The 24,903-nt window shown below is 36.0% G+C and overlaps 2 protein-coding genes across 3 annotated transcripts; both read right to left on the reverse strand.

The window, feature by feature from the left end:
* Positions 1-861: 861 nt before the first annotated feature.
* LOC115721944 (cyclin-J18) lies at positions 862-7,592 on the reverse strand. 2 transcript variants are annotated; one of them, XM_030651049.2, is made up of 9 exons: positions 7,291-7,590; positions 7,104-7,186; positions 6,745-6,844; positions 6,554-6,652; positions 6,463-6,480; positions 6,313-6,383; positions 6,063-6,189; positions 5,911-5,971; positions 862-1,253 (listed from the first exon to the last, which is right to left on the reverse strand). In XM_030651049.2, the coding sequence occupies exons 1-9, from the start codon at positions 7,354-7,356 to the stop codon at positions 1,171-1,173; spliced, it is 708 nt and encodes a 235-aa protein (XP_030506909.1). In that variant the 5' UTR covers positions 7,357-7,590; the 3' UTR covers positions 862-1,170. The 2 variants fall into 2 exon arrangements, with proteins under 2 accessions (XP_030506909.1, XP_030506910.1); XM_030651050.2 differs by having other exon boundaries at positions 1,106-1,249; positions 7,291-7,592.
* An 80-nt stretch (positions 7,593-7,672) lies between these two features.
* On the reverse strand, positions 7,673-8,904 carry LOC133031524 (uncharacterized). Its single transcript, XM_061105045.1, has 2 exons — positions 8,764-8,904; positions 7,673-8,452 (listed from the first exon to the last, which is right to left on the reverse strand). The coding sequence occupies exons 1-2, from the start codon at positions 8,902-8,904 to the stop codon at positions 7,673-7,675; spliced, it is 921 nt and encodes a 306-aa protein (XP_060961028.1).
* Between the last annotated feature and the right edge of the window lie 15,999 nt (positions 8,905-24,903).

The raw sequence follows: 24,903 nt of genomic DNA on the forward strand, positions 1-24,903 counted from the left end.
TTATTTAGATATGCGTTGTAGCGAGATCTGATTCAGGTGCTCTTATTGAAGCTAAAGCTATCTGTGGTGATGGATCTTTTCCCCCGAAAATAATCGAAAGCAAAGGATGGCAACATGTTGAGATTGAATCTGGTTATTGATTATTGAGCACCATTTCTCTTAATAAGTATCATTTGCAAGACAGGAATTACAGTTCAAAATTACCCAAAGCAAAAAAAAAAACTAAAAACAAATTATGTTGACATAATTTTGAGTCTCCTTAGTAATAACAACTTTTAGAATTGTTCAGGAAAAAAAAAACTTTTAAAGCAATTATGAATGCAATACTAACCATATATTATTCGAGAATTAATTGGACATATATAACTGTATGAAATCTTGTGTAATAAAACTAGATTGTACAACAATAACAAGTAATTTGCCATACATAACAAAATAATAGACAATATAGCCAAACTAAGATATAGTTGATTTCTTGTTTGTATACGTATTCATATCCTAATCAGATTGTGATCATGTACCTACCATATATACAAGACATATTCATTATCCAATCTCTTATTAGCCCCCAAACTTGACTTAAAAAAACACAATATAAAATGTGATCAACTAAATCTTGCTATAATTATCAAAAAAAAAAGAAAAAACTAAATCTTGCTATTAGTAAGCACTAAAGAGACTTGGAATCTTTGACCATAATCTTAAATTCATGCTTGGATACAGAATTACAAGAGGAAAATAAATTTATTCACATAAAGTGAACATATGAGTACACTATTTCTTTGTTTTGGTAAAGGACATATTTATTTTGGGATGTTTTGGGCTCTGTTCTTTGTGTTAATGCCGACACCTAGAAAATAATTGACAGGAAAAGGACTGAAATTTCTATTAATAAAATTCAGACAACCGTGTGGTAGAGCCCACAAACTCACTCCATTACCAAAGTACTTACTTTACTTTACTTTCTATTACAAATTGGTCCCTATAAAAACCTTCACACATGTTGTTTTGATTCAAAATGTAATGTTTTGGTTAGAAAGTATAGCACACACAACACGAGGTACTTCTACTATGCAGCTCATCATATTTAATGTTCCTTGTCCAACCAGAAGAATCATATGATCCAAATCATATTTATTTTTTTTATTGTTTTTATGGTTTGGTGTCTTGTCAAGAAGGATCGAATACATGCTTCAGAATTTCTCTGACAATCTCTAAAATATCGTCTTCTTTGCAACCTGTTACAAATCTGACTGCAACAAATATTCCTTCAATTAGTATCAGCTGAAAATGTGATAGTTCTCATACTTGATGATAATGAAAGTACAATAGTTTCAATAGAAGTGATGTTAAATAAATCCAAACCTGAAAACTAAGAGGAAAAAAGAGTTCCCTTATTATCCATTTTAGTCAAAAATACTTTCCTCATTTTTTATTAGATATCTATATCTTTCTAAGAACTTATATGGTTGGCCAAAATAATTTGCTTAAGTGGTCCAAGATAATGAAAAATAACACAAACAGCTATAACTGGCTGGCATTTGGTGATACCTAACAATGTTTTATTTGATAACATAAGAGTTCCAATAACCCAAAAATAAACAAATAAAGAGATTAAGAAAAAGGGTAGCTAAATGAAGACAGAAACAAGTATTTAAGTATGTTATATAAAAGTACGAAAACAACAAAATTTCTGAAATGAGAACTGGAAAAACATCATTTAAAAGTAAGAACACAGGAAAAGCCTAACAAGTGGATAGACTATATAGTAGGTGGTGCCTGGTGGATGTGGTACATGAAGAGCATCATCAATCTTTCTTGAAAGCAAGATAACCAAAATTGGTTCAGAATTAGGCCCCACCTTTTGTGTCACAAAGTGTGTTGTGTATTTAGATAAGGACTATGTGGAAACAAACAAAAACAGAATTTGTTTATTTATTTATATGTTTTCTGCGTTTACTAAACTGTAATTAGAATCAGAATAATTAATGGGAGAAATGTATCGGTTTAAAATAGAAAATAATCGGAAACAATATATTATTATGATGTTTACTAAACTGTCCGGAAAAAAAACCAGAATCATATTATTTTGTTTACATAACTAGAAAAGGTAATCGGAATGCTCTAATTTGACAAAATTACCATTATTAGAACATGTAATTATTATCTGTTTATAGATTTTTAAGGGGATATTTGTCTTTTTCATTTTTAATTAATAAAATTAAAATTAAAATAAATTAAGTAAGGAAAAGGAAAGACATTCCCTATAAAAATAGGAGAGAACCTTTCCCTTTATTTTGTGGGAATATATTTTTTTAATCCTAAAAATCAACCTTTAATATTTATTTTTTGAAATATTTAAATTTATTTTATTTAAGAATAAAAAATATAAATTAAAATAGCAAATTTAATAAATTAATTTGTAATAACATCTCATTATCACCTCTTTATATTATTATTTCCTTTAACCAATTACCTGAACTTGACTAAAACTTTGTTTTACACCCAATACCCTACAGCCTAAAAGAACTGCAAACTAAAAGAAATAATCAATAATCACAACTAAACTCAAACTTAACTGCCATAATTAAAGGATAAAAACTAAAATAAACATTACACTTCCTTTTTAAAAAACAGTTTTAACAATTAACAAACCATAGTACCTAATCAAATTTTTGACATATGAAAAATTAACTGCGAATGATTGTATCATTATTTGGACTATTGCCTGAGAATCAATCATCCCATTGGCACAAACAACTCTCATACCTTTTAAACTTTTTGACTATAAGTGTAAGCATTGGACACTAGTGTACTTGGATTGTCAAACCCACAAAAAGAGAGGCCAAGAAATATGAACATACAAAAAAGTGAGACGATTAAAAGGGTTTTTAGGTGGTGCAGCGTTGAAGTTGGACCAAAGAAAAAGAAAGCCAGTGAGATAAGGTCGGCTAACAAGATTTTCTCTCCAAAATTGATATATTATCAAATGAGACTATAAAAAGAAAACTATATACAAAATGTATAATGGACCCAATTGTATCCCTATTGTACTGTGGAAGCTTACCATTTCGATGATCAGATGTAGTGGTCACTAGTCAATTTTAATGGCTATGGAGAGGAGAATGATTGAATGTGGAACTAGTGCCCACCTTAGAAGGGCAAGACCGAGCCAATCTCTACCTTTGCACAACGTAGTTGGGCAAAGACTAAGGACCCCAGCAAGTAAACACAGCGACCCATTGTGCTTTACAAGGACTACTATTTCAACAAATTTCTCTTTCTAATAAATAATGACCCCACATTGCACTTAAGGCTCAAAAAATTGCGACCCAAACTTATGCTCATGGTTTTGTTTTGTTTTGCCCTTTGAAAATGGTCATCCAATAAAAAAGAGAAGGAAAGGAATGATAAAAAGGATAATATAATGCTATGCTATAAAAAAAAAGTGGTATTTTGTATCTTATAATAAATGTATGTCCAGATATATCACATACTAATATGCTATAAAAATGAACATACATTTAAATTAATTTTATATATAACTTAGTAAGGATTTAATGAGATAATATATAGGGTGGCAAAAACAAAATCATTTAGCAGGCACTCCTATGTAGATGTATGGCTTCAGCAAGAGAAGACTAACAATCTTTCTAGAAATTAATTAAGAATAAAAATGCATGGCCCACCTAAGGGTATAGTTTTATTCAGTGCTATTCCTAAAAAAATGAAAGTAGCTATGGTATCAAAGCCAAAACATTATAAAAGCCTTTTAAACAACATAGGTGGTCATAGGCACAACCTAGTGGTAATATACCTCTCCTCACAATGGTCCAAGTTTAAAGAAAGAAAACATAGAACACGAATTTAAATTAAAACATGTATAAATATATGTATACAAACAAATAATAGAAGTATAAGATGGACTTTTCAAAACAGACCGCAAACTAGTACTACAGCCAGGTAAAACAGAAGCAATGATCTCTTTTTTTATTAAGGATGAGCAGATATGAGTATGCCAAGACAAATAAAATAATCATCTCTCACCAAATGTTATTTTGTCCAAGTTATTGGAAGGAAAATTAGATGATTTTGAATTGCAATACATCAACCAATTTGAAAGACATCTGGAACCTACACCGAGATTGATGAGAAAAAGTTGGCAAAGAATGGAAATGAATGGCAATTACACCAATATTGTGCACCACACATAACAAAAAGTATTTTACTTCCACGGTTCCACAGAGATGTGACTACAAAAGTTATTAATTTACAAAAACAGATGAATGATAGAGCTTTGACAATCATTCTGACTCTGGCTGTTTAATAGGAGCAGACTCTTAATTACATGGTGAACAGGTTAGACCCCAAGAGTAGTGGAGTATGGTAGAAGAGAGTAAATAAAGGGGTAGATGAGACATTGTGATTGTGATGAATGATAGTTTTGAGTGGGAGTGGGATTAAGAGGTTATTTCTCTGCATCATGGAAGCCTTAGGCCTTTCAAATACCTAGGGAAATTGTGTGTGTAATTCTCTAGCTGCTATAGCAGCAATAATACACAAGTTTCATATATTGTCTGCATCTACACCTTGCTATTTCTCTGTTTTGTTACTGTCTTATTGGATTTATTCAACTGCTAAGTATAGGTGACCTTTAGTCACTCTGATCTTGATTGAGCAACAATAGTTACTAGTACGCAGTTTTCATAGAACTCTAAGGAGAGAACCAGTGGGACTGACAGAGACAGAGGAATAAATCATTGTTCCTGAGAACTGAGTTCATGGTATAACCACCATTGCCAGCAGTTCAACAATACAATTGCAATGAACGGAAACCGACAGATTTGATTCACCTTATACTACTTTCAGAAACAGAAACTAGAAACGCTTGAATATCTAAATTACCATTAAATGCAATATCACAAATAGTTTAATTAGCACATCTATATCAGTAGACCTACACACATAGCAATCTGCATTACAAGCTATGTTTTTAAGCATTATTTATGTAATTTGATACCACTTCCTCATAAAAAAGGACAATAAGAATAAATTAAACTAATACTGTATAAAATTGAAGCCGCAGGCTAAGCATGTACACATGTGGCTCGGTTTTCATAGATTAGTGAAAGAGCAACAACTTACTTTAGAGAAAAAAAAAGATCCTTCAAGAATCTATCTAAATCACACCAGATTCAGTTTGCAGTCTGAAAGGTCTCATAACTAATAAAAGAAATTAGGGAAAAGGAAATATGAATACTTAATGAAATAAACAAATATAAATACACTGACACAGGTAAATACAGGCGTGCTGTGTCCACACAGCATATACATGTTTTACAACATTCATAAACATTAACTTAGTATCATGGAAACTAGTAATGTGCTACCAAAAGAAACATCTTCCGTGATTTCATAAATTAAAGGCTAACTAGGATTTTTGTCCCTCGAACTTTGACATATACCAAATCATGATCCCCTGAACTTTTAAGGTCGTTAAAAATCCTTCCTGAATTATTGAAATTATTGGATTTAATGACTTTTGACCAATTTTGGTAAGGAAAGTTTAACATGGAGGAAAGTTCAGAGAGTATAATTTAGTACATGTTAAAATTCGAGGGGTTTGGTAGATATCAAAGTTTGGGGAGCATAATTTAGTACATGGATAATCACAGAACTAGTAAAATTGAATGAAATTGGACAAAAATCCTTAAATCCAACAATCTCAGTAATTAAGTGGGAATTTTTAACGGTTTGAAAAGTTCAGGGAACATGATTTGGTATATGTGAAAGTTCAGGAGTAAAAATCCTAATTAGTTCTTTGTCAAAAAAAAAGAAAAATCCTAATTAGCCTAAACTATTATAAGTAAAAGAAAAAATAAGGTTGTGTAAGTGGATTTTAAAACTTACCCCAAGGAAGAATGGGAAACTCCCACCTTTGTTTGGGAACTGTAATGACATATGAAGCAACCTGTAAAAGGATTAAAAGCATTAAAAAATCCCAGCAGTAGATGATTTTCGAGAAATTATTACGACATTTAAACTTTTCTTAATCTAAATACCAAAGTTGAGGCAGCAAGGGAATGAGAAGAACAATGCTCTGTAGATATCTCTCCTTTTTCATAAAGGATATCCATAATGTCCATGCATGCTTCAAAGTTCACAAGGTCTCCAATTTTTGCCACTTCCCTGAACTCCAAATTAAAAAAAAAAAAATTTAGGTAGATTTAACTAGTTATGTACAAGGAAAAGAAAGATGTCAAATCTAAATGCCAAATTCAGAAAGTAAAAATGTGAGGAACATGAAATAACCTTAGCTGATGAAAAAGCTCTTCAAGGAATGTAAAAGCAATATCTACTGCACCAATCTCAAAATTCAAGACCTTCCAGAAAATATGAAAGTTCATATCATCTCAGCAGTACAAAAATAGCTCGAAAACTTTCATCCTTCAGAAGTGTTACCTGCATCAAAACAACCTCCTACGAAATTCACATCAAACAGTGGACATGGGAAAGAAAGTTCTCTTGAACAATGTAACGAAAAGTAGCTTACTGCTTCCAAGAAATCCCGATTCGTAAAATGCTGCTCTTTGATAACCTTGTCACCCAAAGACTTGAAGCAATTAATGGACAATGGTCTGGAACTGTGTATCTATGAATCATCAATAATTTGACAAAGAGCAATTAGTTGTGGCAACTAGAACCCTGCACAAAAATCAACAAGGATAAATGATGAAGACCCACTTTGCTGGATATCCATAAGGAAACAAGTGCAAACAACTGCAAATTGCTTTCTCTCAACGGTTGCAAAAGCCAGTTTGCTATGTCACCTCCTTCTTTGAACCTATACAAGTACAATACTGTTCTTTGTGAACATTAGATTATTTAACACAATAAATTAGCCAATAATAAATAATGGGTCATCTTTCATTGAGGAAAAATAAAAACCCTACTCCAAATGCTTGTTTGTTTTCCCATTCATGACATTGCAAACAGAGTATGTGCAGTGAAATCATCATTATTTTTCGACTAAGTATATCAAATTGCAGAAATGAAAGTGAAATTATGAAAAGAGAAAGAAAAAGAAGAAGAATAAGGTTTACCTGGAGCTGGAGAAGCGAGGGTAGAATCTATCGGCGAAGAATGATAGCGCAGTGTATTTGACGATCGGACTCACTTCGAGTAACTTCAAATTGAATCCACCACAATTATATACAAAATTTATAGACAGATATGAAATGAATACTTCCAAGATAATCGATAATTAAATAGAAAACAGAAAAGCCTTACCTGAGCAGATTCGATAAGGAATTCGAGAAGACATGGTCGTAGAGCCAAAGCTCTCTCCTTCCACATCTCTCTCTTTCTCTCTTTGTGAAATTGTAATGTTTAGATTAAAGAAAAAGGAAAATGAAAAAGAATTGATTTTGTTATAAATATTTTCTTTAATATCCCGCCCGAAAAAAAAGCCTTATGTTATGGTTGTAAAAGCTTAGAGAAAGAGATTGAAGAAGAAAGATTTCATTGCACTAAATGATCAAATGAAACAATAAGCTAGCTAAACAAGAATCAGTTATAACTAACTCCTAACAGATGTAACTAACAATACCAGAACTAATTTTTTTTTTTTTTGAAGGAAAATGGTAACTTTATTAATAAGAAGATTCAACCATTACAATAGAAAGAAAATCACACGATCTGGATACAAACAAGAGCTACGAGCAAGACAATGTGCAGCTTTGTTTACAGAACGTTTAACAAAATTAATTGAGACTAACGGCAAATCGGCCAAAAGAGAACGACAAACCGCCACCTGAAGGCCAAAAGGAGAAGGTATCTCCACCGTGCTTTGGACTGCCTGGACAACAACCAAAGAATCGGTTTCAATCTCAACCGGTCCCCAATGTTTCCTCTTTATCCAACTCAAGGCCTCCTTAACCCCTACCAATTCAGCCATAGCCGAATCCACACACCCCACTCGTAAAACTGTGAAGCCTTCAATGAATCGACCCTGAGAATCCCGGGCCACCCCTGCCGCTCCAAATCGACCATCACTTGCAAAGATTGCACCATCGACATTAACCTTAATCTTTCCCATAACTGGTTTCACCCAATGCTCTAAGTCCACTCTTGAACCCGTAGGAACAAGTAAAGACCCCATTCTCCTTTGTTGAGCATTTCTCCATTGATTAAGGACTACTCTTGCCAATAGAATAACCTCTGCCGCTGACATTGATTTGTCCCGCCAAACCACCTCATTTCGGGCATACCAAATCGCCCAAAGAACCATGAGCAATTCTTCCTGGGCCGTGGATGAGTGTTGTAGCAGAATGTGGCTAAACCAATCCCAAAAAGACTCCATAGGCGTATGACTCCAATTTAGAACCGAAAGATGCCAACAAGACCGTGCAAAAGAACATTGCACCAACAAATGGTAAATGGTCTCAGGCACCTGGTTACACATAGGACAAACTTGGTCTAGAGGAATATTATTAAGTTCAGTGTGTTGTTCATTGTGTTGTTGTTCTGTACTTTTCTATTTTACTGTTAATGACTTAACTGTTATTAACAGTTTTCTGTTATTAGTCTTTCCTTTTCTTTAGGTTGTGTCAGTCGGTTTGTTAGAGTTAGTTAGGTTCCTTCTTCCAGTTGTATCTCCTGTATATAAACCTCTCTGTTTTTGATTCCCAATTAATTCAATCAATACAATTCATTTAGATTTTTCTGTTCCGCATTATGGTATCAGAGCAGGGAAAGATTTACTTTCCCTGACCGATCCTGACCTCTCCGGTCTTCCCTTCCGGTGTTGTCGTCGTGTCTCTTCCTTCTTCTCCGACGGTCTGCCCACCGTGTTCGTGGCTCTGTTTTCTGTGTTTCATGCATGTCGAATGAAACACCTTCCATAGCTCAAATGGAAAGTGAAGATCCCAACTCTAAAGCTGCTGATAGTCCTTCTGCATCTACTGGACATGGAAGTCAAGAACTTCAATTCATCAATCAAAAGAACCCTCTTGAAGACCCTTCGAACCCATACTATCTACACCATGGCGACAACCCAGGTAATACTCTTGTTTCTCAACTTCTCACTGGACAAGATAACTATGCATCTTGGAGTAGAGCTATGCAACTTTCAATATCTGTCAAAAATAAACTTGGCTTCTTGGATGGAACTATCCCTAAACCGATGATCTCAGATTATGCTATGTATAATGCTTGGGTGAGGAACAATAATATTGTCATTTCTTGGATATTGAACTCAGTATCCAAAGAAATTTCATCTAGTATTCTATATGATGAGTCTGCTGCAAATATATGGAATGATCTTAAAACTCGTTTTCAGCAAAGAAATGGCCCTCAGATTTATAATCTCAGAAAGAATCTAATGAATTTGAGACAAGAAGCTCAAACTATTAGCATGTACTTCACTAGATTGAAAACAATTTGGGAAGAATTGGCCAATTATAGACCAAATTGCATCTGTAATAGCTGCACTTGTGGAGGAGTTAAAAAGATGCAAGAATACCATCACATGGAATATATAATGTCCTTTCTCATGGGACTTTCGGATAATTTCTCTCAAGTTCGTGGAAACATTCTTTTAATGGATCCTCTCCCAGACATCAATCGTGTTTTTCATCTTGCTACTCGAGAAGAAAATCAGAAATCTAATGTCACCACAGGGAACGATCCTAATACTAGTCATGCCTTTGCCTTTCAAGGAGACAAAGGAAACAAGAATGAAAATCAAAACCAGAAAAATCAAGGCTCCAAGAAAGGAAGACCTTTTTGCACTCATTGCAACATTCATGGCCACACCATTGAAAGGTGTTACAAAATACACGGGTACCCTCCTGGTTTCAAGACTAACAAACAAAAGGAAGGCATGGCAAACCAGTTCCATACCAGCAAAGAAAACAAAGGAAAATCAGAGGAAACACATGCTTTCTTGCCCCAACTAAATGCCAATCAATATCAACAGCTGCTTAATCTGCTTGCCAATCAACAAAGCAACATCAGCACACCTGATCCTAGCACTTCCACAGGTAACTCAGGTATTGTTCTTACCTATGCTTCATCTAAAATATTTGACACATCTTGGATAATCGACTCTGGGGCCACCAGACACATCTGTAATAATGCTAAAATGTTTCAAAGCATTACTTGCATCCCTACGACTAAGTTAATTTTACCAAACAATGAAGCACTCATGGTAAATCAAGGTGGTACTGTTGTTATCTCTAAACACTTAATTCTCGAAAATGTTTTGTATGTTTTTGACTTCAAATTCAACATAATTTCAGTAAGTTGTTTAACTCGAAATGATGTTGTTAAAGTTAAATTTTACACTGACTGGTTTTGTATTCAGGAAAAGCAATCCAAGAGTGTGATTGGCAGAGGTAAAGAATGGAATGGTCTCTATGTTTTGGAGGATACTCGAATTGATTCCTGCAATAATACTGTGACTGCTCATATGTGGCATAGTCGATTGGGGCACCCTTCACATAAAAGACTTGCTTTACTTTGTAATAAGATCCATTGTAATATAGACAATGTTCATAAACAAATTCCCTGTTACATTTGTCCCCTGGCCAAACAAAAGAAGATCCCTTTTACTACACATTCTGGTGTTGCTAAATCAAAGTTTGATTTAATTCATTGTGATACTTGGGGACCCTACCATATTCCCTCTCATACCAATCACAAATATTTTCTAACCCTTGTTGATGACAAGACAAGATTCACTTGGATCTTTTTAATGAAACAGAAATCGGATGCAATAACCATCATTCCTGAATTTTTTAGCTTACATTCAAACTCAATTTAAATGTGTGTTTAAATGTTTCAGGTCCGATAATGCACCCGAGCTTGTTTTTAAAGATCTCTTTTCAAAATTTGGAATCTTGCATGAATTCACTTGTGTTGAAACTCCTGAACAAAATGCAATAGCAGAAAGAAAGAATCAACACCTTCTAAATGTTGCTCGAGCTCTTTATTTCCAAGCCAAATTACCTATTCATTTTTGGACTGAGTGCGTTCTTACTGTTGCATATTTGATAAACCGCACTCCTACTCCCAATCTTGGAAACAAGAGCCCATATGAAATCCTTTTTGATAACTTACCAAAGTATGATCAATTAAGGAACTTCGGGTGTCTTGCCTTTGCAAGCACACTTAATGCTCACAGAAATAAATTCACACCAAGGGCTAGAACTTGTGTTTTTATTGGGTATCCCCAAGGCATAAAAGGGTACAAATTATATGATATCAACACTAAAGAAATTTTTATCTCTAGAAATGTTATTTTTCATGAAAATATATATCCTTTTCATCGTTTAAATACTGCAGAAAATTATTTTGATTCTTTTTCGAATATGGTATTTCCTTCTCCTCATATATCTAATACTAATGTTAATGATTTCCCTGATAACATTCATGACAATTCATGTACTAATAGTTCTTCTCAAGTCAATGACAGTACTCAGGACTTAAATATTGATCAAGATCATCATCCTCACATTCCAAACGCTGAAACTGAAGATACTTCAATTAAGCAAGCTGCTATACCAAGCCAAGATACTGAGATTGACCATATTCCAGTTCAGCAAGCAGGCATTCCTCCTGAACCTAGGCGCACCAGCAGAGTCATTCAAAAGCCTGCTTATTTACGTGACTATGAGTGTCACTCTATCCTCCAAGACAAAAATTCTACCCCTCACACTCTTGAAAAATTTTTATCCTATGAGAAATTATCTAACACTCATAAAGCTTTTATCTCTGTTATTACAGCTCTATTTGAACCTGCAACATATAGCCAAGCTTCTCAAATACGAATATGGAATCAAGCCATGCAACAAGAATTATTTGCTTTGCTCAAAAACAAAACATGGACCTATGTTCTTTTACCTCCAAACAAGAAAGCCATTGGATGTCGCTGGGTGTACAAGATCAAGCTAAATAGTGACGGTTCGATAGAAAGACATAAAGCCCGTCTTGTTGCTCAAGGGTATACTCAACAAGAAGGCTTAGACTTCTTCGACACTTTCTCTCCAGTTGCAAAAATGGTTACTTTTAAACTCTTATTGGCCATTTCCACTATTAAGAATTGGCACACTTTGCAACTTGACGTAAATAACGCATTCCTCAATGGAGACCTCAATGAAGAAGTCTATATGCAACTTCCAAAAGGACTGGTCCTTCCTCCAGAAATAGCACAAGAATCCAACATGGCGTGCAAATTGAATAAGTCTATCTACGGTCTTAAACAATCATCGAGACAATGGTACAAAAAATTATCTGATGCTCTCATTCAAGAAGGTTTTATCCAATCCCAAGCCGACTACACTCTATTCACTAGAGGTTCACAAGATGATTTTATCGCTATTTTAGTTTACGTGGATGACATAATTCTCACGGGTCCAAACTTATCACTTCTGACCAAAATCCAATCCACATTACATGCAAAATTTTCCCTCAAAGTTCTCGGCAACCTCAAATACTTTCTTGGCTTTGAGATTGCTCGGGCCAAAGAAGGCCTAGTATTATCTCAAAGAAAATACACCTTACAACTTTTGGAAGACAATGGCTTCATTGGCAGCAAACCTGCCAAAGCACCTATGGACCCAAGAATCAAATTGGATGATCAACAAGGATAACTACTTGAAGATCCCTCACCATATCGGCAACTTGTAGGAAAATTACTATATCTCACTTTATCGAGACCTGACATCACCTTTGCTGTCAACTTACTTAGTCAATTCATGTCATCCCCTCGAACGCCACATTTACAAGCTGCACATCATCTTCTCCAATATCTGAAAGGAAGTCCGGGTCAAGGTTTGATGTATTCTGCTGCCTCTTCTCTCAATCTTAGAGGCTATTCCGACTCTGACTGGGCCTCCTGCCCCATTACTCGTCGATCAACCACATGTTTCTGCATCTTCATCGGAGACTGCCTGATCTCATGGCGCACTAAAAAACAACCTACTGTCTCACGCAGTTCTGCAGAAGCAGAATATAGAGCCCTTGCTGCAACAGGCAACGAACTCACTTGGCTGCAATACTTGCTTCAAGACCTTCAAATTTCCCAAGATCAACCGACCTTCATCTATTGTGATAATCAATCTGCTATCCATATAGCCAACAACCCAACATTTCATGAGCGAACCAAACATATCGAACTCGATTGTCATTTTATCCGAGACAAAATCAACAAATCCAAAATACGACTCAGCCCCATCAACAGCAATCAGCAACTAGCCGATGTCTTCACCAAGCCCCTTGCTTCCACAATTCTCAACTGGCACATAAGCAAAATGGCTGTATACGATGTATACCGTCCATCTTGAGGGGGGGGGTATTAAGTTCAGTGTGTTGTTCATTGTGTTGTTGTTCTGTACTCTTCTTTTTACTGTTAATGACTTAACTGTTATTAACAGTTTTCTGTTATTAGTCTTTCCTTTTCTTTAGGCTTATGTCAGTCGGTTTGTTAGAATTAGTTAGGTTCCTTCTTCTAGTTATATCTCCTGTATATAAACCTCTTTGTTTTTGATTCCCAATTAATTCAATCAATACAATTCATTTAGATTTTTCTGTTCCGCATTAAATATGTTTGGTAGTAAGTTGAACCTTAATAGCCAAACAACCAGATAAAGCACGCCACATGAGTTGGTGCACTTTGGGAGGGACATGAAGCTTCCATGCAATTTTCCATATCTTAATCTCAGACTCACTAGTATTAGTGATCTCTGCATGGTGCAGCAACCGATATGCCTCCCTCACAGTATAGAACCCATAAAGATCCTTATGCCAATACCAAGTATCAATAGGAGTCTCCTGATCAATGTTGGTTCGAATGATAATCTCTTTATCTCGGTCATTGAATACCGAAACCACCTCTAAATCCCAAGCCCGTTCTCCTACCACCATGAGATTATTAATCGTCCACGTCTCCATACCATTAGCTCTAGAAGTAACCCACGGTTGAGAATCATCCGCAAGCCACGGGTCAAATTGAACACTAATATTCGTACCTGGACCAACCCCCCGACGAGCTCCCTCCTTAATCAAAGCTTGCGTTTCAAAAATACTCTTCCATATGAAACTAGGATTCGGCCCAAGAGAAGCACTCAAAAAAGAACCCTGAGGATAATATCGGGCCTTATATACCCGACTAACAAGAGAATGAGCATTTGTAACTAACCTCCAAGCTTGTTTTCCCAACATGGCTAAGTTGAAATCCCTTAAGTCTCGAAAACCAAGCCCCCCATGGTGCTTATGGCGGCACAGCTTCCTCCAACTCACCCAACTTACCCCACGGTTCTGATTGGATCCCGAACTCCACCAATATTTGCTCATCATACCCTCTAGCTTATTACAGGTTTCCACCGGCAACAAGAAAACAGACATAGCATATGTAGGAAGAGATTGAGCCACTGTTTTAATCAACACCTCTTTTCCGGCTTTTGAGAGCAAACGACCTTCCCAACTCTGAATTCTCTTCTGCATCTTATCCTTCAAGAAGCCAAGAATAGCATTCTTATTACGGCCCATGATACAAGGAAGGCCAAGATACAAACTGTTTTCAGGAGCTTCATTCATTCGAAGAAGATTACCCATATCTTGTCTAGAGGCCGAAGTTGTGTTGAGGCTAAAGAAGATAGTAGATTTAGAGTAATTAACACACTGACCTGAGGCTTGTTCAAATAGTTGAAGCAGAAGAAGAACACTACGAGCCTCCCTTTCAATAGCCTTACAATAGATATAGCAATCATTCGCAAACAACATATGAGAAATTATGGGGGCACCATTACACACACGACAACCATAAAGAGCTCCCCGAGCTTCAAATCTTTTTATGAGAGAAGAAAATCCTTCAGCACACAAAAGAAATAAATAAGGAGAGAGCGGATCTCCCTGTCTAATACCCCTTCCAGGAACAATTGGCCCCATCTCACGACCCCCATGAGTAATAGTGTATGAAACCGTTGAGACACAATGCAAAATAAGATCAACCACCCGCGCATCAAAGCCCATTTTTAGCATGATATTCTTAAGAAAAAGCCACTCAACACGGTCATACGCTTTACTCATATCAAGCTTAATAGCCATATAACCTTCCTTTCCAACTCTTTTCCGCTTGAGATAATGCATCACCTCAAACGAAATCATAATATTATCAGTTATAAGACGCCAGGAAATGAAAGCACTCTGATTCTCTGAAATGACTGCAGGAAGAACATGCTTCAACCGATTAGCTAGAACCTTGGAGCAAACCTTGTAGAGGACATTACAAAGAGCAATCGGGCGCATGTCACCCATAGTAGTGGCATTTTTCTTCTTAGGAATCAACACTAAATTAGTATGATTAAGACCAGTAGGCAACTGTCCAAATAAGAAAAAAGAGCGGACCTGTTTGATGACGTCATTACCCACAATTGCCCAACACTTTTGATAAAAACCTGGAGTCATGCCATCGGGTCCAGGGGATTTATCTGGGTGCATCTGAAATAGAGCATCTTTCACCTCCTCATCAGTCAAAGGTTGCAAGAGAGAGTCATTCTGAGTTGAAGTCACAGTAGCAGAAATCCCATCAAGAACATCATCCATAGTACAGTTGGAACTAGTAAACAGATTCTGGAAGTAAGAACACATGACATCTGATAGACCCGATTCCCAGTCAACCCAACTTCCATCTTCGCATTGGAGTTTATCAATAGCATTCATACGGCGCCGAGAAGAAGCCGTTGCATGGAAAAATTTGCTATTTTTATCCCCCTCCTGAAGCCACAATTGTTTCGATCGTTGACGCCAAAACACCTCCTTCTGAGTAAGAACTTCAAAAAGTTCTGTCTCAGCTTCCTTATATTTAGAAATAGCATCAGGATCCCTACCTTGCTTCCACCGCCTCACCTCCTTCTTCCAATATTTTATACGAGAAGCAAAATTACCCGAATAATCTTTGCCCCAAACCGAAAGAGATTCCCCACACCGTTGTATTTTCTCTTGGATACCCGCTAGATTATACTCCTCCCAACACTCCTTTACCACCTGATAACACAGAGGTTCCCGAAGCCAGAAATTTTCAAAGCGAAATTTGCGACTCCTGGAAGCTATATTATGCCGAATTAAGTCAAGGAAAATGGGACAATGATCAGAAGAAGATACCTCGAGATTAATAAGTTTAGCCCGTGGGAACAGTTGGAGCCATCTGTTTGTCACCAGAGCACGATCTAAACGGACCTCTATCCAATTATCAGTTCCCCGACTTTTCTCCCAAGTGAACTGATGTCCCACAATGTCTAAATCAATTAACCCACACTCCTGAATAGTGTCCCGGAAGCCGTCAACTAACCAGTTAGGATAGGGATGTCCCCCTTTTTTGTCCTCTTGAGATAAAACATTGTTCATGTCACCAATTACACACCAAGGAAGAGTGTTTCCACGAGCCAACGTCCGGAGTTGCTCCTAAGAAGCCCCACACAAACTTCTCTTAGATTCCCCATAGAACCCCGTAAGACGCCACTCCCCAACATCAGTAGGCCGCACCTCCACATCCACAAAATTCGTGGCATAGTTCAACACTTTGACGTCTTCCTTATTTCTCCGTAGTAAAGCAACCCCCCCACTCCTACCACATGCATCAACCGCAAACATACCTTCAAACTTCAACTTAGCTCGAACTCACTCCAACACATCCTTACGACACAAAGTTTCACATAAAAAGATATAATCTGGTTTCCTATGGGCTACAGTATCATATAGGAATTGTATCGCCCGTGGGTTGCCCATCCCACGATAATTCCAACTTAATGTACTCATAATGCTCGGTGGGTCTGGAAACAAGAACCCACCTCGAACTCGTTTTTTGAGAGTCCATTAACATCCATATCAGCACTATCCTCCGCTTCCATATCAACATAGTCAGGCCCACCAACCCCTTCATGTTGGCGCCTTCTTTTGGACTCAGTAGAAGGCCCACGGCCTCCTTGTCCTCCATGTGGACCGATAATTCCACCAAGGAAAAGTGAAGGTTGACCTTTCCCGCTTGGCACATGATTTCCAAACACAACTGATGTAATGACCGCTCTAGTATGTGGATTAGTAAAGGCAATTAGCACTAAATTATATTATTTTATTATTATTTATGAATTTATTTAATTGTGGACCCTAATATTTAGAAATAAATATTAGAGTTATAATTTTTCAATTCCGGAGATTTTATTAAACTCTAGGGGTATTATCTAGTTTATATGTGTAATATGTTATTTTTGTAATTTTTGCTCGGAGACAACGGAAAATGCGATGGATGGCTAGATTGATCACATGAGTAAGTTTAGAATCCTATTTCATAGTGGGGAATATTTTAGAGAAAATAAATTATCGGGATTGAGCGGGGTTATGGAAATTGACCATTTTACCCCTAGTCTTGAAAATACCCTAGTTTTATGAGTAAGGGCATTTTAGTAATTTTCCAAGGGGGGGAGTAGGTGGCAGCCTAGGGTTGTGACACCTAGTAGTTTAATCAACTCAGCAAGGAATTAATCAATTAATTCCCTTTTCATTTGAAATAGAAAATAAAAGAAAAAGTCAACCTAGAACTCTCTTTTTCTCTTCCTCTCTTTCGGCTGAGGCAAATCCAAGGCAAGGGCATCATTTTTTCTTCCATTTCTCTGGAAATTATCAAGGATTCAAGGTTGTAGTAAGTGAGGTAAACCCTAGAAACCTTTATCTTTTGAGTTATGAGTTTTTAGTTGAGTTTATTTTGGTTTCAAGCATGATTTTGATTTATGGTGGCTGTTAAGTTTAGAAATGGTTAGGGTTAGATTTTTATGCTCAATATTGGTTGATTAAGGGTTCTAGTAGTTAACTTTGATGCTTGGTGTTGGTTTTAAGCAAGCTTGAGTTTTGAAACTCAAGCTTTGAGCTTTAATGACATAAATTGAATTATTGGTTTGTTCTGTGATTTGTTGGTTGGAAATGGATGTTTATGCATTGTATAGGTATACTGGAGAGTTTGGTAAAGTTTGGGATTGAATTGAATCAAGGGGGATGATTTTTGGTTCCCGGCAGTAGAACCGGAATTCCCTGGTGGCTTTGTACCAACCGGTCGGCCGGTTGGTGACCTGGAGCCGGGATGCGGTGGGAACCGTCCGCTGTTGGGGGATTTTCCAGAACCCTAGTTTTGGCCAATTTTGGGATATTTAGGGTATTGTTATGAGGTTTATCGATAGGGAAACTTTTAGTTTCAAGTTTTAAGTCCCGGAAAGTGATTTAGCGAGTCACTCATCTGTATTACTATTATTGTGATTAGGACATCCATCTAGCACGTGATTTCCGTTCAGGTTGGCCAGCATACTTGAATTCGGAAAGCAGGTAAGAACTGTGTATAATGTGTGATATGAATATTCGAATGTATGTATGTGTTAATATATATACATGCTTATTTGTTGTGATTCATACACTACCAACACTTGTATGGTTGCGGTACAGAGTGCATTGGTAAGGTGTATGATGTTTGGAAGTACATCATGGTGTTACCAGCACTTGTACGGAAAGGTACGAGGTGTCTGTGGTACAACACTTAACGGTACTCAAGGTGCGGTCCATACCCTACCTACACTAGTACGATGGTATACTGAGTGCATGTGGTACATGGTACATGGTCGTATCCTAGTTAGAACGTTCATACTCATACGGTAAGCTACGCAAATAGGTGTATGGGCGCCTATTTACAGGTCGGAAATTATATGATGTGTTATATGCATTTCTTACTGAGTCTGTTGACTCACAGTTTCTACTTTCATGTGTAGGTAAGGGAAAGGCTATGACTGAACAGGAGTGAACCCGAGCTCAGATGGGATTGTACATGTCAAGCGGCGCGACCTGGAGTGTTCGGTCTCGGGACATCTGGGAGTTATATTTTGAAAGTCGCTGTGCGACCTGAAAATTATGTATTTTGAAATGTAAAGTTTAAAAAGTAAATTTTACGAAGTTTGAAATCGGGATCCCGAGATTTGTAAATATTATATTATATTACAAAGTTTAATATTTAAAGCAAAAGTTTTAATTTGACACGTTTTTCGAGAAATTCTTTGATTAGCAAAGATTGCACAATAATTGAAAAAAAAGCACTGTAGCGTGCCTTAGCATTAGGGCGTTACAACTGACTTTCCTCTTTCATTGACACTAGACTTGGAAATATTAGTCTTGTTGCCATTATGATTCAAATTTTCATTAAGGGGAATATTCCCATCATCCACCAAATCTGGAATATCATCAACCACCTTTGACTGGGGATTATTCTCAAATTCCAAACAAGGTAACTTCCCAGTTTGCATGGCTGGCCGATCATCCTCCTCCTCATGTCGCACCGGGGATGCATGGTCAAACTGCTCATCGGCCTCCGTACCCGTACGCAAATACTGAGAGCTTAATAGATAATTTTTCCTTCGTGGTTGCGCACGCATAAAGCTCCCATAAGGTTTAACAATCTCATCCTCAGGTGTATCAAATAACTTAGGACAAAAGTTTTCTGAATGACCTATCAAACCACATATAAAGCAAAACGTCGGAGCAAATTCGTATTTAAAATTGGCATAAAACCACTCACCACCCGTTTTCTTAAGCTTCATTCGTCGTTTCAATGGGACATCAATGTTTACCAGAACTAATCTTGAGCTAACTAACTATATGACAGTTGGAATTAACTAAGGGCGCGTTTGGAAAGCCACCTGGGAATTGAAATTAGATGTAATTGGAGGTAATTATACAGTTTGGCGTGTTTGTGTGGCCACGTAATTACATAGTAACTGTGTAATTAGAGGTAATTGGGAGGCCTCAATTACTCTCTCCAATTTTCATACCCCTATGAGAATTGGGTGTAATTACACTGTGTAATTACATACCAAAAATAAATTTAAATTATTTTAATTAATTGATATGATATTTTAATTATTTTAATGTATTGACTTTACCTTTTTTTATCAATCATCAAAAAATAAGGTTAAATTGTATTAGCATGTTGTGTACTTCACAACTTTATTCGCAAGTGGAATTGGGATAATGAATTTTTCGAAGAGGACATGGAAAATGAAATAGGAAATTGTGAAAGTTTGAACAATATTTTTTGATTCAGATTCAGATGAAGAACTTGGTGACGGGCCAACAGATGATGACAATCAATATATGTTTAATTTTAGAGATATAATAGTTCAAAATATATGGAACGCAAGAGCAATTAGATAGTCTTAAAAAAATTATAATATTTGCTACTAAATTGTTATAGTTTTGACTTTATTTTATGAAGAGATTATTATTTATTTATATATTATTAATTGATGAAATTTATTTTTAAATATTATAATATTAATTTACTGTGTAATTATTAACTATCATGTCAAATATGATATTAGGAATTCACATGTAATTACCACTTGACATCCAAACACACATTGTATTTTAAAATACAATGTAATTACTATATAGTGTAATTAGTTGTTTCCAAACAGACCCTAAATGTCCTTAATAACCCCTTCAAATTCAGTGTGGAAGAATTGAGCACATTGAGTTTGTCTTGAAGTATAGGAAACCGGTTGCTGGAGATTGTTTAGTGAGACAATCGCAACTTGATGTTTAAAAGGCACATGATGCACACTAATTTCTTTGTGGATTACTTTGTCTAATCTCAATATGCTTGGTCCTAACATGGAGAATAAGATTTGTAGCAAGCATTATAGAACTTAAAATGTCGCACTAGACTGTAGGAGTTAAGGGGGACTTGATCTGTAACTTAGTGAGAAGAGATTGTATCCAGGTAAGCTCAGAGACAAGACAATAGCTGCCAAACTTCGAAACTAAGCTTCAGTTCAAGATCTTGAGATGGTTGTTTGCTTTCTAAACTGCTAAGGAATCAAAATTTCACCAAGAAATCTGCAAAATCCAGTAGTAGACCTCTTATCATCAAGGTCAACTCCCAATCAACATCACATAAGGCTTGCAATTGAAGAGAAGAGCTTTTGGTCAAGTACAAACCATAGTCAAGAGTCTTTGCTAGATATCTCAATATTCTTTTAACAACTACCAAATGAACTTGTAATGGATTATGGATAAATAGGCAGACTTTATTGATATAAGCTATGTTAGGTCTTGTGATTGTGGCATATTGGAGTGCCCCAACATTGAGAGAGTCTTAGGTCAGAATTCATGGGAGAATTTTAAGTATTGACTCTTTGCATTTGAGCTCTACATAGAAGATCTTGAAAGTACTTTTGTTGAGAGAGAGTAGAATGGCGGTTGGAGTTTTGATTGCTTGAATGCCCGAAAAGTAGTCTAGAGCACCTAAATCCTTCAAGAAAAATTAATTGCTCAAGGCCGTAACTAGATTACTCACTTGAGATGGATCACTGCTATTGATGAGAATATTATCAACATAAACAAACACATCCAAACAATAGCTGGAGGTGACTTTGATGAAAAGAGACTAATCTATTTTAGCTGAGAAAAAGTGAAGGCTAAAGGGAGCAGTTGAAAGTTTTTCAAACCAAGCTCGAGGAGGTTGTTTAAGGCCATATAAGGTTTTGTTTAGTTTGAATATTTTTTTGTGGATGGTCAGGATCCACAAAGCCTAGTGGTTACACCATTTAAATCTCTTCATGCAAATCTTTATTGAGAAATACATTGTTAATGTCAATCTATTGAATTAGCGAGTTGTTGGTGATTACAATACTTAGAATCACCTTTATATTGGGTAAAGGTCTCACTGAAGTCTTGGTGGTAACCCTTGACCACTAATCTTACTTTTATGTAGAAATGGTGCCATTTGAATCTCCTTGATTCTATACACCCATTTGCAATCAACGGGAGTTCTTATTGGTGGCAGATTAACTAGGATCCATGTTTTATTCCTCTTCAAGGCCTGATGCTTAGTATCCATGGCATTAAATAAGTTAGGGTCCTTTAGAGCACTTTGAACAGTTGTTGGTTGTAGAGATTCCATGAGAACCTTAGGCTTTCTGATGCCTGACTTAGCTCTTGTTTGTATATGCTAATCTTTTTTTTGTTTGTAGACCTTCAGTAGTCTTCTTTTTTTCTTGTGTTAGTGCTTGTTGATCCTGAACCTCTTCTTCAACTAACTTGTGTTCACTAGGCCCAATGTAATTCTTTCAACTTCTCAAGGTAATTGTCTTACAATTTTCTTTTGGATTCACTTCTATAGTGCTTGGCAAACATCCTTGGGCTCGATTAGTCATATGAGTAGCCAATTGTCTCATTTGAATCTTACTATTTTAAATAGAAGATCGAGTTTCTAACATGAATTGGCTTATTGTATGAGATTGGTTCTCGAACCTTCCACCCAAACATTGTTGTTGTTGATTAGTGGGTTGAAAATTTTGTTGATGTTGTGGCCTATTTCTCTGTTGGAAGAAATCTTGTTGTGGCTGGTTGTATTGCTGCCCTTGATAAAATTGACGACGTCCATTAAGGTAAGCATACTCACTATCTTTTGAGTATCCTAATGGCTTGCGCTTGCTCCATCGATAAGACCATCTCCATTGGATGGTGTATATTTTGGATTAAATTTGGCCTAAAATATACCATAAAGCTGTATTTGGCCAATTTTTTGTATTTGTGCTCCAATGCACAAAGTCAAATTATCTAGAAAAGTCAATATTACCATTAATGATCATTCAAAATATACAAAATAATTAATTTTATTTATATTATTTTAATATCTTATAAATATATATTAATAAGTGGCAAAGAGATAATTAAAAAAAGTAGTATTTATTGTGGGCTTAAATTTGGCCCATGCTATCTTTCATGCCAAATTTGCACAATTTTTAGCTTGGGCCAAATTTGGCACAATTTTTAGCTTTGGGCCAAATTTGGCAAACATTTTACAAGTTTTAGCAGAATATTTTAAAATATAGCAATACACAATATTTATAGCTCTCAATTGGAGATGCTCTAAACTATTAACATCAACTTGGCAACAGTCATAAGAGTGAGGCCCTCCACATAACTCATAAATTACTTGGGCCTGTTGCACTTGAGTATACTTGGACTGTTAACTTAGTGATGGCATCAACTTCATGTAAACGTATTACTTTCTTCGATTGGCTTCTCTCACTTAGCTATTGTTGATTATTCATGGCCATCTCCTCAAGTAATTCATAAGCCTTGTTAGTACTTTTCCTCTTAAAGGCCCCACCAGAAGCGACATCTATGAGTGTGCGGCTATGTAAAGCCCCAATATTTTGCCTTATTTTACAAAATACTAATTTTGATGCATTAATTAAAAAGATTCAAAGCTGTTTGAAAATACACAGTGGGTTTTACAATAAATATGCAAAAAGGTGAATGATCATTCATATTAAAAACAAAATAAGTAGTTGAGTGCAAAAAAAATAAATTTGTAACACCCCACTGAGCTGAGATTACTTTACTATATAAAAAAAACAAAACCAAGGCTCCACCGGCGTTCTAGACCGTTTGCTCGTCCATAGCCCCTCGCAGTATACATACCAGAACTGACCCAACTCATCAAACTTACATTCAATGTTCCCTGTTTATTGCCTGTAGGGGGAAAGTAAGGGGGGGTGAGCTAAAAGCCCAGTAAGGAAATGTTTAACATACAATAGCATTCAATACACTAAATATATCTTAAAATTCACAATAATACGATTCTTTATAATATTAACGTATCCAGTCTTAACAATATTATATACCTTAACTCATAATTGTAACTTAAATAGCTCCAGATATGGAAAGCTATATCATATACCATATATTTGTACTAAACGAAACCATTACATATATGTAGGGATCACAACCCTGACATCATACTCATAGCAATAACATATAGTAATTATTTCAATCATATCATGTCTTTACCATAATGTGGCGTATCATAGCCACTCCATACAAAACCTGGGCTTAACTGGCCCTACAATAACATGGGCACATTTAGCCCTACCATTCCTATGGAATAAGGTATCTCTATATTCAACAGCATTGTCGCTGTATCATACCTTACCATAATAATGTCATACACAAATCAGATAAATGTAGGGTAGGGTATCTCTACATTCAACGGCCTTATCCCGTATCATACCCCACCATAATAATTTCATACACGACTCAAAAAAATGCAGGGTAGGGTATCTCTACATTCAACGGCCTTACCCCGTATCATACCCCACCATGATCCCTCACTTTACCTGAGACGTTAGCATACAACTTGTAGCAGACAACACACAATATATGAATGCAACATACAACATATACAAGTCAAAACAACCCTAATCAATATATCAATTCATAAACTCATATTGTGTCCATACCACACATTCTCAGTACCACATACATATTCATAATAACAAAGCATAAACCATATTCCAATACATAAAGAATTTAAATTTATGCAAATAAACACAAACAAAACTATCTAATTTCCTTACCTCAAATCCTGCTGCTTAAACTTGTTATCTCGTCACTACTACCTATAATAACACATGAGTCAAGGCCCTAACATTAAAATTCGCACTCTTACAGTACATCAGAAAGAATACTATTTTTGACCAGTAACTACACGAATTCAGTGGAAGTTTCTTTCATAAAAATTATAAGAAATTCAATTATCTTTCCAATGATATAAAGATCACTAAAAATGGATTAAAACTGAGGGAGTTATGATAGTTTTACTGAAACTATTTCTGAGAAGGAATATGGAGTAACGAATCACAATAGACATCGGAAATCTAAAGTTTTGATACTGAAATATTCCAAATCAGAGAATACTATCTTCATAAAAGTTTTAGAAAATCGAATTTCCTTTCTAATGACACTAAAATCTTTAAAATCGGAGTTATAACGTAAGAGATATAGATATTATACCGAAACAGA

This window comes from Cannabis sativa, chromosome 9 (genome assembly GCF_029168945.1).
Source record: "Cannabis sativa cultivar Pink pepper isolate KNU-18-1 chromosome 9, ASM2916894v1, whole genome shotgun sequence".
Taxonomy (NCBI): Eukaryota; Viridiplantae; Streptophyta; class Magnoliopsida; order Rosales; family Cannabaceae; genus Cannabis; species Cannabis sativa.

Bases quoted from the DNA above. Each gene is read 5' to 3' on its own strand.
- LOC115721944 (XM_030651049.2), bottom strand. From the start codon at position 7,356: ATGTGGAAGGAGAGAGCTTTGGCTCTACGACCATGTCTTCTCGAATTC. The intron at 5,972-6,062 runs GTATTTAGATTA...ATCCTTTTACAG, and splicing joins CCCTTGCTGCCTCAACTTTG to GTTGCTTCATATGTCATTAC. The intron at 1,254-5,910 runs GTAAGTTTTAAA...TATTTGTTGCAG, and splicing joins GTTTCCCATTCTTCCTTGGG to TCAGATTTGTAACAGGTTGC.
- LOC133031524 (XM_061105045.1), bottom strand. From the start codon at position 8,904: ATGGAAGGTGTTTCATTCGACATGCATGAAACACAGAAAACAGAGCCA. The intron at 8,453-8,763 runs GTAAATCTTTCC...ATGTGTAACCAG, and splicing joins GTCAGGATCGGTCAGGGAAA to GTGCCTGAGACCATTTACCA.